This window comes from Lytechinus pictus, chromosome 14 (genome assembly GCF_037042905.1).
Source record: "Lytechinus pictus isolate F3 Inbred chromosome 14, Lp3.0, whole genome shotgun sequence".
NCBI lineage: Eukaryota > Metazoa > Echinodermata > Echinoidea > Temnopleuroida > Toxopneustidae > Lytechinus > Lytechinus pictus.
In genome coordinates this window covers 7,504,872-7,519,466 of record NC_087258.1, presented here as the reverse complement: position 1 = coordinate 7,519,466, position 14,595 = coordinate 7,504,872, and the positions used below count along the sequence as shown (strand labels likewise).

Sequence of the window (14,595 nt, the reverse complement as noted above, 5' to 3'; positions counted from 1 at the left end):
GGGGAGGCAAGAAACCACAACCCCTTTAATTTTTCAGAAAGTACTAAAAAGTTGAAAGAGAAAAAATATATAGTGAGAGTGAAATGGGAAAATATAGAAGGATGAAGAGTATAGAAATGATCGAGGTCTTGGCCGTGTTATTATTGCTCCAATAACTTAATTGAGAAAAATATAGCCCCACATTGATGTCATTTCGCCCCCTCCCCATATTTATTCTATACATTATTTTTGGTGTTTCCCCCGAACAAAAAAAAAGTATTTATATGCATGTTTTTACCGGATAGTGGAAGTCGCTTTACCGTATTGAATTTACTTAGTTTTGCAACCATAACCTTTTGACGAGTGACGAGGCGGCTCGTTATGAAAAGATCACTTCTCATCGGCACCTTTGTTGGGGGTTTCCGCTGAAACTCGTTTCAATTGTTGCGCGTGCAGAGCGGAACACTGACGAGTTCGAAACATCAATTGGTGATCCGTCCGTGTCGTAAATTTTCAAACAACTGAGATACGAACATCGATGGCGATCAACCAGAGAATCAGCATAATTAAACGGCGCTAGGTCGAGGAAAACTTTGCCTCAGTATTTATATCATATCTAATCACCTTTAAGAAGATCATGAGGGGCCGACATGAATTTGTTGATCATCTTGATGATCGAAAAGGTAAGGATAACTCATAAAGTTAACAGAAAAATTAGTATTCATTACTGACTCTGACGGTCCAGGTGGCACGGTTCTAGGAGACATTATCAAACTTGTGTATTCGAATGGAGTTAAGCAATGTGTTTGATCATATGAAATTTTAATTTTATTGAATTGAGAAAAATATAAATATCCAACAAGTTAACCAGAATCTTGTGTATTTGAATGGAGTTAACCAATGTATTAGATCACACAATATTCAAATTTATCGTATTGAGAAAATTAAAGATATCCAACAAGTTAACCAGAATCGTATTAATTTTAAAGTGACTGTATAACTTCGTCACACTTTTGGCGGACCCATGCTGCATATTATAAACCCTTCATGATTGAGCCAATTTGGCTCATATTATGCATGTTATGTGTCTCTTTTTTCTCAGATTTAAATTGTGTAGAAAATCGTCTTTTTCATAAGGAAAGGTTACTATAGTTGTATATGTGTGCATATTTTTTCCTAGGTCATCTTTCATTTTAACAAATGCATAGAATATGAAATTATATATGGTTACTGAAGGAAAGAATCTTCAATTTTACTACTTGGTTTCTGTTCTTTCCATTCATTTACTCATACATTAAAAGCCGAAACCATCCCATCAACAAGCTGACTGACGGCACTGAAAATTCACCAAAATTGCTTGATTTAAGATCAGAAAGTTTTTAAAGTTGTGACATTATAAAAATTCGATTGATTTCACGTTGATAAAACAGTTTTACTCATACCATAGGTGAGAAGAAAATGAATAAGTCGAGATTGTAACAAAGTAGGTTATCCTTTTATCATTTTATTTGTATGCAATATCATATTTTACATATTTTGTAGATTTGATATTGGAGAAATTAGAATTATTGCAGTGATAATAATTTTACTTAAAGTGAAGTAAAGTCATTGTTTACACTGTACATTATTTTCATGTAAAAGAAAAACACAAAATAAACGGTGCATGTGTGTTGTCATCGGTCCCCTCATTTGCATACGACCCATAACCATTTTGTGAAATCAAGCGACACCCTAAAATTTCACAAGTTTCGTGTTTGATATCCGATTTAGAATTTTAAATAATATATATATATATTGATTCTCAACATTATGCTGGTTTGATTTGTATATATTTATTCGAATTAATATAGACTTGGCTATAATATATCCCTGATGTTCTATACTTCATGCTCATTGTATATGTACATGTAGCATAACCGTAAAAGGCCCGGGGGGATTCCGCCCCCTCCCTATATTTTTACGATAAATCCGCCGCGCGACATTTTTCAACCGCGCCACTCGCTGATTTTTTTACTTCCAAATCTCGCACAACTTTTGAGACCAAATTTGCGATGCCCGGGTACGCGGTTACGAAATTACGCTACCTTATGTAAGTGCATGTCAGGCCCCCAAAACTGCTCAAAAACGCGAATTCATTTACAAATCCAATGCAAATTGTGTATTTAGCCGAAATTCATAAATGTATCATTATTTCTACTTTTACTGATTAAACTTAATTAAATTGTCTTGTTTATGATCAGAATTAAGTCTGCAACAATTTCCATCGAAAAAACAATAAAAACAAAAAGTCGAAAATCAAAGAAATACATAAGAAATATAAAAAAATTAATGAGAAAAAAAACGGAGACACAAAATTTTTTTTGAAGTACATTTGATCGCGATCCTATAAAGAGTCTGTGAATAAAACAAAATAGCAGTTTTGGGGCCGTATAATAGTTGATTAGAGCAAATGTTTTATTTCATGCATAAATTAGCATAATTAATTCATTAAATGAAAATTTTATTATTTAAAAAAGAAATGACCATACAGCCTTGTAGATTTTATCGCACATTACCACTGCAAATTTTCGCGGCGCTCGCGCGATCGAAGGCCAAGATGTAAGGGGGCGGAATCCCCCCCCCCCCCCGGCTGTGAGAGGGGTCCAAATAACCAGGCTCTTTTAGGTTTAAACATATGCCATATCACAATATGCATGAATGATGAATGTATCAGTTCATTATTTGCTCACTCGCACATTGATATTAACTGTAATTCATTACTGTATATCACAACAGATCCATCGCAATACAGCCATTAAAAAGAAATCGTTATAGGCCTTTAACTAAGATGGTAGTATTACACAGTAAAAAGAATAGCACATTTAAAGCCTGTCACTGTAAAAACAAGTTGTTTAAACTTTTTTTTGTAATTGTTTAAACTTTTTAAACAAATTGTTTAAAAAGTTGAGACAATAGCTGTTAGAGTGACGGTCTTAAATAACGTGCTTAAATTTTTAAACACCGTATTTGCAGGGTATGTACACGGTTATACACCCCCTTATACATAGCCCTTGATATGGGGATGCCCCCAAAATTTTGAATTTTCAGGTCAATATATTGGTATCACCCCCCCCCCCCCCTCCCTGCTCGGACAGGATTTACGCCAGTGATTATTGGGGTGTATCATTAGTATTTCGGTTTGAATTTTCTTCATTCTAATCACAATTTGCTCTTTAGAATTCTGAAATAATATTTTATTATTAGTAATCGAACGTCGAAATAACTCGGTAACACACTACATGTTACATTAAGTTGGGTCAAATACAGTGTTCTTATAATTGGGTTTCATTCTAAAAGCAAAAAAGATTTGACCTTCCTAATACCAAATCTATCTTTTTGATTGATATTGACAAATTATTTCGAAGATAATATTCCATCCTTTTCCTTTCTTTTTCTCCTTTTTTTATTAGTCGTAAAAAATTGGGGGGGGGGGGGTAACGGTTATAGCAATAAAATTTGTAATTCATTATAAGTGTGACCAAAATTATCATACCACTGCTTTGGTCTAAGGTTCGCTTTATTTCGCTTTATATATGTAAAACGTTGCAGCGATTTATTGTCGTATAGTTTTATTCGTGGTATGATACACTACTGCGTGTTGCATGATGCATGTTTGTACATTATGAAATATCAAGTACACAAATATCATTCGGTTATAAACATTACATATTGAAACATGTAGGTAGATTTCCATGCCTCGGGGCAAAAATCATTTCAAAAATAAGCAGAGACGAACTTGTTGAACCCCAGTCATATCTCATCATCTAAAAGGACGGCGTACGTGACGATATTCTATGCTATATTTTGTTTAATCCGAAGTTCAGGGGAATGATTGAGTCTTCATCATTATTTTTCGAACGCATGGCTTTTTTTATATCAATTTTGACCTTAATATAGTTGCATAGAATAAAACACATTGACCCGTATACATGTACACGCGAAGTAGTATCGATCCTAAATCAAGTTAGGGAAATCCTATGTCTATTTTTAGTTCTTAAGTAATGTAAATCCAGGGGCAGCGGAGCGAAGTTAAAAGTTGAGGGGCACAGGGGGGGGGGGAAGGCACCTTTTCTTTCGAAAAGGGCACTATCTTAAAACAAAGAAAAAAATGACTTATTTATATTGGTGTAATGAGCCAAAACAATTTGTGGAGGCTAGATGTGTCGTATCACACAAAATGTATGAGCAGCTGCGAACGACCGAGCAAAAAAAATTATAACGAAAATCAAAATTTTTGATAGATTTTGACATATTCAGAAAATAATATCACATTTCACCCCTCTCTCTTTCCTTTTCTCTTTTTTTTCTTGGTTGTGATTTTTAATGGGGGGATGAGCCCCCTATCTGTACGCCATTGTTTATCTACCCCACTCACATTACTCATGAAACTTTGGCACATTGAATTATTCTTACAATTTTTACCTTCATAAGTATAACATATACAAATGAGAACATTGTTTTCTTGTTTCAAAGGGGCACTCGTTAACACATCTCAGGAGAAAGTGACACAAAACATTTTCGTAAGGGGCACTTTTCTTGGGTAAATAGGGGCACTGATACGAGAAAGGGCACTTGCAAGAAGGCAAGGGGCACTTGCTAAGACATTAAACGGGGCCTTCTCAGGAGAAAGGGGCACAGAACACGTTCGAGAGGGGGAATTTTTGGTAAAAATTGGCACTTATACGAGAAAGGGCACTTGTTGGTAACACCTAAACAGGTCCCCTCAGGTGAAAGGGGCACAGTGCACGTTCGTGAGGGGAATTTTTCTTGCATAAAAAAAGGGAACTTTTTCAGTGCTTCAAAAAGTGGGGTGCACTGTGTCCCCGCCCTCCGGATCACCGCCCCTGTGCAAATCTGTAACAAGATAGATAGAGAGGTCTACTTAAAAAAAAAATCGTTATTCAAAATCAGAAAATTGTCTGCTAGGATCTAGCATAGAACAAACAGTTTCTTGAAGCTGAGAGAAAGGATATTGTACAAATTTACAATAGATATAACACCATATAGACATTGTAGGGAGTTGTTAGATTTGGATACCTATACTCATAGAGCAGTTCAACCACGGAAGGTTATTGAATCACTCAGAACTATTAATCAATTATCAATCTCATTTCGATTAAGTCATCATTATTCTTCATGTAAAAGGCCCTAGATGCCCACTAGCAAGGCATTTAATCTTTTATCCAATATTAATCTTATAGGCATTATTGGTCAAAACTTTGCACATATGTATTTAAATAAAAAACAAATAATTGACATACATTTTAAGCACGATTTACACAAGAATAAACCGCAGTCAATAATTGACCTTCAAGTACAAGAGAAATTATTTTGGCAAACATGTGAAATTACACCTACATCACTTATAAATGAGGATTTTTAGATGTTATGAGGTTAAGGGCCTATACTGTCCATCGTCGTCGTCATCATTCCTATCATCCTCATCGTCTTCATCATCACCAGCATCATCCTCATCATTACCACCGTGATCATTATCATCATCGCCATCATATTCAGATTATTACCATCATCATCATCATTACCATGATTACCATCAAGTTGTAAAGCTCTTAGATGCAGATGGGCCTGTCGGCAACGTAGAAACCTTTGATTTGTTTGGTATAGTGATCAAAATTTGATTATTTCCCAATAATTAATTCTTTTTTTGTTGCAATCTAGGAATTTTCTTGTGTTTTAGCAAAATATACAACTCAACATCAATAAGCAAAGCGCAATTGATTTTTTCTTCGTGCGGATTCGAGAACATTTTTTTTTACAAAATTTGAGCAATTAGTATCATCTCGAAGAGTCTATAATTACCCACTTCTAATTGCAATCAGTATTTAGATAATGATTAATTAATCTCAGTTGCTTAATAATCTTCTGCAATATAATTTGACTTGAATGACACGCGCTGTACTTTGGAGTTTAATTAGAAATTAATTGCTTTATGGCGCTGCAAGTAACGGGTGGCCCCTCTTGAAAAGAAAATTGGTTGCAATTCAATTACTTTTTATCGCTTAGTAATACTAAAATCAATATTTGTAAGATGACAGTATTTGATGACCCTAAGATATGCATGCTACCTGAGTTAAATTTGGATCAATCGGAGCATACGACTGAGAATGGTTCTATCACTCAATTCACTATACGGATGTAATTTGCAAAGAGTTCATAAGGTTGATAATGTATTTCTTTCTGTGTAGTTTTATTGACGCAGAATATCATTATTAGTTCAGTTTAGAACTGGTTTCCACAACCGCCGTATTCGGTTATATTGCACAATCTCGGATATATTTTTAACCAACCTTCATGTTGGTTAAAACAAAAAAAATGAATTAAAATGAATTTGGATTTTTTTTTTAACAACAGTCCGTCGGTTCATAACTATTTTAACCAACTTTAGAATTGATTAAACAAAGAGTATAATTAAATGTAAAGTTCATTCATTGTAAAATGACGTCACATTTTTCAGAATTCATTAAAAGAACAATTTAGAGATTATATTTAATGAAAGTTGGCGAAATTCTATCAAAAGTTAAAAGTGAGCTACCGTCCCGCTCATGATGTTCAGTACGCGAATTTTTGTTTCGTAAAGTACGTTGTGCAGTATTAATTCTGTATATAAACATGATCACCTTTTACAGTTATTTTTACCTGCGACGAATTGATAAACAGACAATGTACACCTTTTCTTAAAAGTATATATTTTAGTATAGTTCAGAATCCAGGAGAATTCTGTGGGTTCATGCATCTGAGCGGTACACTCTGTCGTCTTTATTTGACTCTGTCCATTTTCCTTCATCTTTTCGCCCCTCTTCTCAACAATTGTCTGCCATAATTCGCTTTCATTATTTATCGTATGACTGCGCAATATTGTATTTCATGTAAGTCATTGTATGTATTGTATTACTCTGTATTATGATTGCATTTTTCACTTGTAAACTGGATGAAATTCTGCATACGGGCTGCAATGATCAGTGAATAAAACCATACCATATATACCATAACATCAGCCTCTTTAAATGATTTCTCCTATATTGGCAAAAATATAACAAGTTATATCAACCTTTCCAACATCAAGCTTGTGAACCACTGGCGTACATGTGGGGGCTTGGGGCAATGCCCCACCCCTTTCCCGAGTTGCAGGACTAAGGAAAAAAGGACGAAAATGAAAAGAAAATGAAAGGAGAAAAGTGTATTCAAAAGGTCGTAATGTTTGTTTGCTCACTTCACTCGCTCGTAGCTTTGGAGAAATTATGCCCCATACGCCATGTCTTGCCCCTCCAAATCTTTTGGCCCATTGCGCTATACTGTTATTAGCCTAGATGACGAAAGGGCGTGCACTGTCTAATGTCAATTCAATGCCTGAACGAACTTCACATTGGAATAAAATATTACGCCGTTTGCACTTTTAACCAGGCACTTGTCAAGTTAGAATAGAGATACTGGCGTACAGATCGGGGTTTGTGGCCATCACCCCCTCCCCCCCCCCCCCAAAAAAAAAAAAAAAAAAAAAAAATCACGACCAAGAAAAAAGTAAAGGAAAGCTAAAGGGTGAAATATTATTTTTAATATTATGTTAAAATCTATCCAAAAATGAGGGGTTTTTTTTAATTAAAAAGATCAACAGTTTTACCTGCCCGCCCGCTCGCATCTTTTAGAATTTTGCTCCATCCGCCGTATATGGCCATTCCAAGTTTTGGGCTCATCACGCCATTAGATAGAAATTGACAATTACAGTGCTTTCATTATGGTAATCTTTGGTTGTATTTTGTTTATTTTTCATTTTCTTATTAAAACGATGACTTGTCACTTTGCGACTACCCATTTTATTTGCCTTTTCGACCTGTCAATATAGCCAATCATGACAGCAGCAATTGATTCCAATTCCTTCACGTAATTTGTATTGGAGGTGTGAATTACTTCATTATCAAGGTGTTAATATGTTTACTGATAAGATTGTTCTTTTTTATTTGTCTGTTTACTTTGCTTTTATGAATAAGAGGGGAAGTACACACAATATTGAATTTAATTACTGTCTATGTTTGCTCTACAAAGGAGCTTGGCTGTTCTGTTTTATGTAATGATGATTATAGATGATTGTGTACATACCTTTAAATGGTCAATATAGAGATGATAATTATCAACAGAAATATTTATTTTTATGAATGAAATTAACGAAAGAATAAAGAATAACGTAATCAATAATGTTGCGTATAAAAAAGTCACGAAACAGAACCGTTCTTCGCAATCCTTGAATATACAGAAAAAGGTTGGGAAATAGATGCTTTGGCTCTGATTAAACATTAACGTTCTGCAATTATCTCGTCTTTTGTTCAGGTCTGCGACCAACCCCACCCGGTCTTCCTCGATATAAGGAGAGGGATTCGTCTCCTACCCCTCGTGTGGCGGACAGGTTCACCACTATGGAGAAACATCGTCCAGTCTGGTCCAGGGGTCTCACCGCTACGGAACTGGACCGGCGACAGGAACAGGCCCGAGTGATGAACCACGGTCACCAGGTACTTCTTGAATCCAAGCTGGGGAAACTTGACCTGAGGGAGAAACGATCTGTAAAAGACATCCGACGTAAGACCGAGAACATGCTAGAGCTCCTGCAGAACATCCAGACATCCACCCCGAGGCTTGGTCCATCCGAAAGGCCAGGATCAACGGTGACTCCTGACAGTCTTCGCGTCCCTACACCACAGCCAGGAGACAGATCACCGCGGATGTTTCCGAGTCAGCAACGAGTTCACGTGTGGGAGGAATCGTCTTCGAGTGGAGAGAGTCCGGAACACGACGAAAATTCCTTGACGTCAAGGTCATCGATGCAGGACTTTCATTTGCCACGCTTGAAGTCGAACCCTACAACTCCGAAGTATAACACACGACGACGTTACAGTGCTAACGACGCCTTGACGCAGTCCATCGAACGATTCCATGTCTTAAAATCTAATCTGGGTAGATTTCCTTCAAGTGAAGCCATAGAGGAGAATGATGATTTTGTCCGACCCCAATCAACCCAGAGGAAGGGTCGTGAGAGCCGTCGAAACTCACATCAAATATTACAAGTGGATGAAGATGAGGGGAACTACGAAGGCTCAAGATCACTTTCTAGTTCGAGGAATGATCTGGAATCCATCTCAAGTCAACGAGGCCAAGGTGATGAACGACGATCCTGCGTAAGATTCGAGGATCAGGGTTGCAGGTCTTCTTTGAGACAGTTATCAAAAGGAACTTCTGATGATAGTGATAATGACGTATTTTATGGATCTCCATCAAATGACGAGATAGACGCTATTAACTCGGCCAACAACAATTTTTCAAAGCCTTCTACAGCGCCACCCATTTCGCACAGTCTGTCAGTCTTAGCTCCAGAATTCTTGCCAATCATCAGAGCTCAGAATAGGAGCGGAAGACAAACAGACAAGGACAATGATGACGAAAACGATAACGAAAACGACGACGAGGATGGAAATCATATCGAAGATGTGTCCATTGTCGTTCCTTTCCATCAAAAAACCGAACGATCATTACGCATGGCGAGGCGGAAATCGCTCGCGGTTAAGCCGGCGACGTTCAGAAACTTAGACAATCGCCGGAACTCTTCCCCAGATGTCTTGGTGTCCACAGTAACTCTGAACCAGAGGTTGCTCCTAAGATCAAGGCAGATGCCAAACAAGAGTCTCCCAAGCTCGCCGAGGTGCAAGAGAGGTGAAAACGCAGATCTACAACTGAAGATTAAAAACTTTCTCGATAAAACAGAATCCTTCATTCAGTCAACGGACCAATCAGAGAGGGATAATTATGATTGATGGTGGCGTGGGTCCTTTACGTAAAATTCGTAAACTGTTAATAATTATACATGTCAACGTTTTGCCAACAACCTATTGTGATGCAAGGATTTAGTCCTACATTTTAATGTGACGTCAGCGAATTTATTAATCGGTGCATTTTTGTGTAACAATCAAGTTGTCATTGACACTGACGCTTTATTATCTGCACGTTTAGAGGTGGATCCAGCCGGATTTGATACAATATATCATTTCAGGGCTCGTACTATTTTGTACACAATAGTAGATCCCCTCTAAAGTATTGTGAGTAATCTGGCTAGATCCGCCTCTGACACCCCCATAAAACATTCAAATTAAAAATCTCAAACTATCAGAATCTCTATCTTGCATCAATATATATTCTTCCTTCATTATGTTCATGATGATCTTGGGTTATTTCTTGTTGTAAATATTAGTTTTAGGTATGAACAGAACATTCAGTTATTCTCGAATCTGAAGGCTACTTTATACCTTGCTAGACCTAGATATATGCAATAGATCTCGTCCGATTATCATAATATGAATAAGAATTATTGGGTTAAATATTCGGGGTGGTAATTAAAGAAGATAAGTCTCTTTTAACTAAATAAATGCAGTGGCCCGTATTCTGAAGTCAGGTTTTACTTAAACTCAGGTTTAAAATTGTGGTTTAAGTATGGATAGCCAATTGTTACATAAATCATTAACGGTAGAGATATCATATTTCAACTCATTTGGCTCTCAAATCATTCACAATTGTCTAGGAAGTATAAAGAGATGATTGTCTATTTGTCTTCACCATTGATGAATCAGGAAAGAGCACGGTAAACATAAGAAACACACAACTTATACAAATTTTGACACTTTTGGCTTGTCATAATTTAAGCACAGAGTTAGACTATGGTCTAAATGTAAGTTAAACATGACTTCAGAATACGGGCCATTTAATCTATACGATACGACTTTCTGAAAGTCTGCCATTCACCTTTTTAGGCCTACATTCTTTTTGCTATCTGTCTCTAATAGTATTATAGAGAGAATTTTGAGAATTTATCCTTCATCCGAAATTGTTTTGCCATAAGATTATCGTTGTGGCTGTCTTGACCCCCCCCCCCTCTCTATCTCTCTCTCTTTCTCCTCCCCATCCATCTCCATCTCACTCCTCTTATACCCCTTACTCCATTCCTTCTCTTTCCCCTATGTGTGTCCTCACTTCATTCTCTCCCTCCATCCTCCTTCCTCCATTGTTTGCTTATTATGATTGATATCTTATTTGTCCTTATAGAATTAATGATTGGATTTCTCATAACCGATGCCCTAGTCATATCAGCGTAACCGACTCCAGACCGATCAAAGCTATTTTCAATGACGTACCATCGTTCGTTTGAAGCCAGTTTCGTTGGTGTGACTTAACTCATTACATAATGTATCATTTTTCAACTGTATATGAACGATCTCATTCGCACATGGATTTCATATTTATAAGAAGTTATTATTTTAATCTCAATGTAGTTCTTTTTAAGTACCTTATGTCTATAAAAATTATCTCATCTTAGTATCAAGTACAAAGAAATATCTTACTTTTTGAGTAAAAGGTAATTGCATTTTGTATAATAAAAATGATAAAGAAATTTATATTAAACACAAATATATGATTATATTAGGCCCTAGTCACAGTGTCTCTGTTTGTAATTTATAAAATTTAGTGGTTATTAACTGTAAAGTAAGCATACGTCAGCTTCAATCGACAGTTGTGAATAATGGGCGCAATTATATTGTCAATAATCACAACTGAGGAAAGTTCCCAAAGAAATTTTGGCTGAAAATGTTATAAGCTACAATAATCCTATTACCTGATTGGCGAATAACAACGTAGTCTGTAAAATCAATATTTGCTTCATGAAACGCTCCCCTGGTTTACTCGAATCTTTCTTTCTTTATACCATTTCTTGAATTGTTTATTCATGTATAAAACCAAACAAAAGTTATCATAATATCTGTTTTAACAAAATTGTATAAAAAAGACTGAAAAACAATATTTAAAAAAGTTAACATATTAGAAATACAGAATGCCTTAAAACAATTACAACAATTATAACCAAAGTTTCACATTACTTTGGGAATCATTTTCCACAGATCAATATTTCTTCGTTTGATTTATTCTTGTTCGTTCGTTTTTCTATACGGCCTTTCAATAATAAGGTCAAATGCTTTATAAGAATATTGTGTCGCCTTTCTATTTTAAAATGTATAATTGCGACCTTATAAACAGATAAAAGTGCATAGTTGATTAAAAAAATTATATAATTCCTTTTTTACCTTTGTTCGTAAACAGCATGCTCGGATCATTCCAGAAAAAATTGACACATCAGGCAAACATTGGTAAATATTTTTTTTGCTTATAACAGCAACAGTGTTAGAAACGAATTATTTTTGGGGGGTGAAAATGAATGGTTCAGTTCACTATCTCCTAGGCATATATATATTTACATTTTAAATAATGAATACTTGGCAGTATAATATAATCTTTAGAACATAATGCATAAGCAGGAAGTATCTTTACAGAGCATAACAATAAATATTTAGTGATCAAGTTGGAAAATGTTATATAACCATGATTTAAAAACGGTTTAGAATATTTTTGCATTTATGCATTGAATTATTCTAATCAAATCTACCATTTAAGGTATAACAAGACGTGGGAACCGTAACACAAAACTTAGCAATGATCGTAGAACATTTTTCTACGATTGTTTCTATTGACTACTATGTACAATCAATCTTTAAAATCAAGCGTGCGATCAATCGCTAACCTTTGTCATACGGAACCTTGATGATAGATAAAATCAATAAAAGATAACTCAGTGGGGAATCAAGTAGTTACCATGTGGGGTTGCAAAAGGGAGTCCATTTTTTTAAGAAGATGGTAGAAGGTCATAAGATTTGCGATATTCTCGCGAAACTCTTTTTGTGAAAAATGTCATCACTCCAATCACCCTCCCACATGTACACATACCGCCAAAATGTCTCTGAACAATTGCAAACCTACCCTTTTTACCTATTTTGTTACAGTTGCGTTTTTACCCTTTTTCAGTCATACAGACATTATATTCGATACCTACCGCACTGAAACAATATCCTGGTGACGCGACAGTATTTACAGCCGTTCGGGATTACGTAAATTCGGTGTAGAATGGATAAAATGAGATGTCAGACCAGCCGACAATAATGCTATTTTAATGATAAAAAAGATAGTTGTGTAATGCGTCATGATCAATCATAAGTTAATGATCATGGCGCAGTATAAAATGAGCTATAAGAAAGGAATATATAAAACCATTTGAAGATCAGATATGAGAGTGTAGAGTAATATGGCAAAGTGACGACGTCCAAGTTTCTTTCCACTGAAGTATGACAATGCCACTATCAACAAAAAAGTATTTTGTTGCATGAAAATAATTATACATGAAAAAAGAATCGTTCATTCGAAAAACAATCCAGATAAAATACCTTTACGTTTTAAGAAGTAGGCTTATTCGCTTTGTTTCTTTTTCGATTTCCCAAATTTCATGACTGAAGAAAAACCTAACCTGACCCGAAAAAGGAAACAGAAAGACCTACTGGGATTAAGGGTTCAAAGGTCAACAAGGAGAACTAGGATAACTGAACCTCCTGTCCAATTCACTTTCCATCGTTGATGTTAATTCTAAGCTAATGGAGTCGAGTTTAATACTCTCGCCCTCTTTCGACGTCGATCCCTGGTTGGAAGACGTTTCTTTGAGTTCAAAACCTCCTATGGCTATATAGTTGGGTTCTTCATCCTGATCATCGACCTCGGTTTGCGAGCCCGTATTGTTCATTTCGAGCGATTCAGTATTCGAATCGTCCGCCTGATCGTCAACGTCATTATGGTCTGACTCTATTGTAACCGCTTCGCTGACTGACGTTTCTCTCTCAATCGTATCGTGCTCAGGATCTACCGCAGCCCAATCGACTGGCGCGCTTTGCGGTTCATCCACCACTACCGGTTTTAATTCAATTTCGACAATAACTGGTGGATTTTTATGCGTTACATCTTTTACGGATTTTCGATCGACCTTCGCGTAGATCACCTTGGCGTCATCGACGTCCTCGTGTCGATCTGGTTCATTCCCGGGGAAAGGATACACCATATGGTCGACGTCCTCAGATACGACTACGCCGCTGTCTGGACGATCGTCATCCGAAGGCTGTGGTTTCGGCGTTTGAGTTGCCTTGTCTGCGCTGGTCTTTATTCCGTCATAGAACGCTGTATTAACGTAGGTATTCATTTCCTATATCGGATAGATTCAGACAAATAAGATCAAAATCTGATTAAAAGGTCTATTATAGCTTTTTTTACTCTTACTCCTTATGTGGTTTCAAATTTATGTTCAACTTTATGTTTTCTTTCTACGCTATTTAATTTTACATTTCTCTTTCGCTATTTAATTTCATTAATTTCCAATAATCATTACAGACATGTTAAAGTTAAATTGACAGCATCAACGAACACAGAGACTAACGCTGGTGTACTATTATACCAACCGACTCTTTGTAGTTTACGAATTCAGGATTTACCTCTTTGGAACCACTTCACTATAGTTCTTTTGAGCATTTGGCTTTTACTTTCTCCCCTCTTAGAACGACACCCGATTATCAATGCTACATTCGTGTTACATGTAACACTTTCCTCTGCAGTTTATATCTTATTTGAATCATTGGGCCTCTTATTATTTTG

At 36.2% G+C, this 14,595-nt stretch overlaps 2 protein-coding genes across 2 annotated transcripts in view; one reads left to right on the top strand and one right to left on the bottom strand.

Moving 5' to 3' along the window:
• The first annotated feature begins 433 nt into the window (after window positions 1–433).
• Window positions 434–11,505, top strand: LOC129276697 (uncharacterized). Its single transcript, XM_064109343.1, has 2 exons — window positions 434–662; window positions 8,362–11,505. The coding sequence occupies exons 1-2, from the start codon at window positions 617–619 to the stop codon at window positions 9,837–9,839; spliced, it is 1,524 nt and encodes a 507-aa protein (XP_063965413.1). The 5' UTR covers window positions 434–616; the 3' UTR covers window positions 9,840–11,505.
• Window positions 11,274–14,595, bottom strand: part of LOC129275966 (uncharacterized) — a 23,613-nt gene continuing 20,291 nt past the window's right edge. Inside the window, exon 12 of the mRNA XM_064109342.1 lies at window positions 11,274–14,149. Within this exon, the coding sequence (XP_063965412.1) occupies window positions 13,478–14,149 (672 nt within the window). The 3' untranslated portion in view covers window positions 11,274–13,477. The remainder of the gene's footprint in view (window positions 14,150–14,595) is intronic.

Excerpts from the sequence above, each read along its gene's own strand:
- LOC129276697 (XM_064109343.1), top strand. The coding sequence starts at position 617 with ATGAGGGGCCGACATGAATTTGTTGATCATCTTGATGATCGAAAAG. Across the intron at positions 663-8,361 it reads TCATCTTGATGATCGAAAAG|GTCTGCGACCAACCCCACCC; the intron begins GTAAGGATAACT and ends TCTTTTGTTCAG.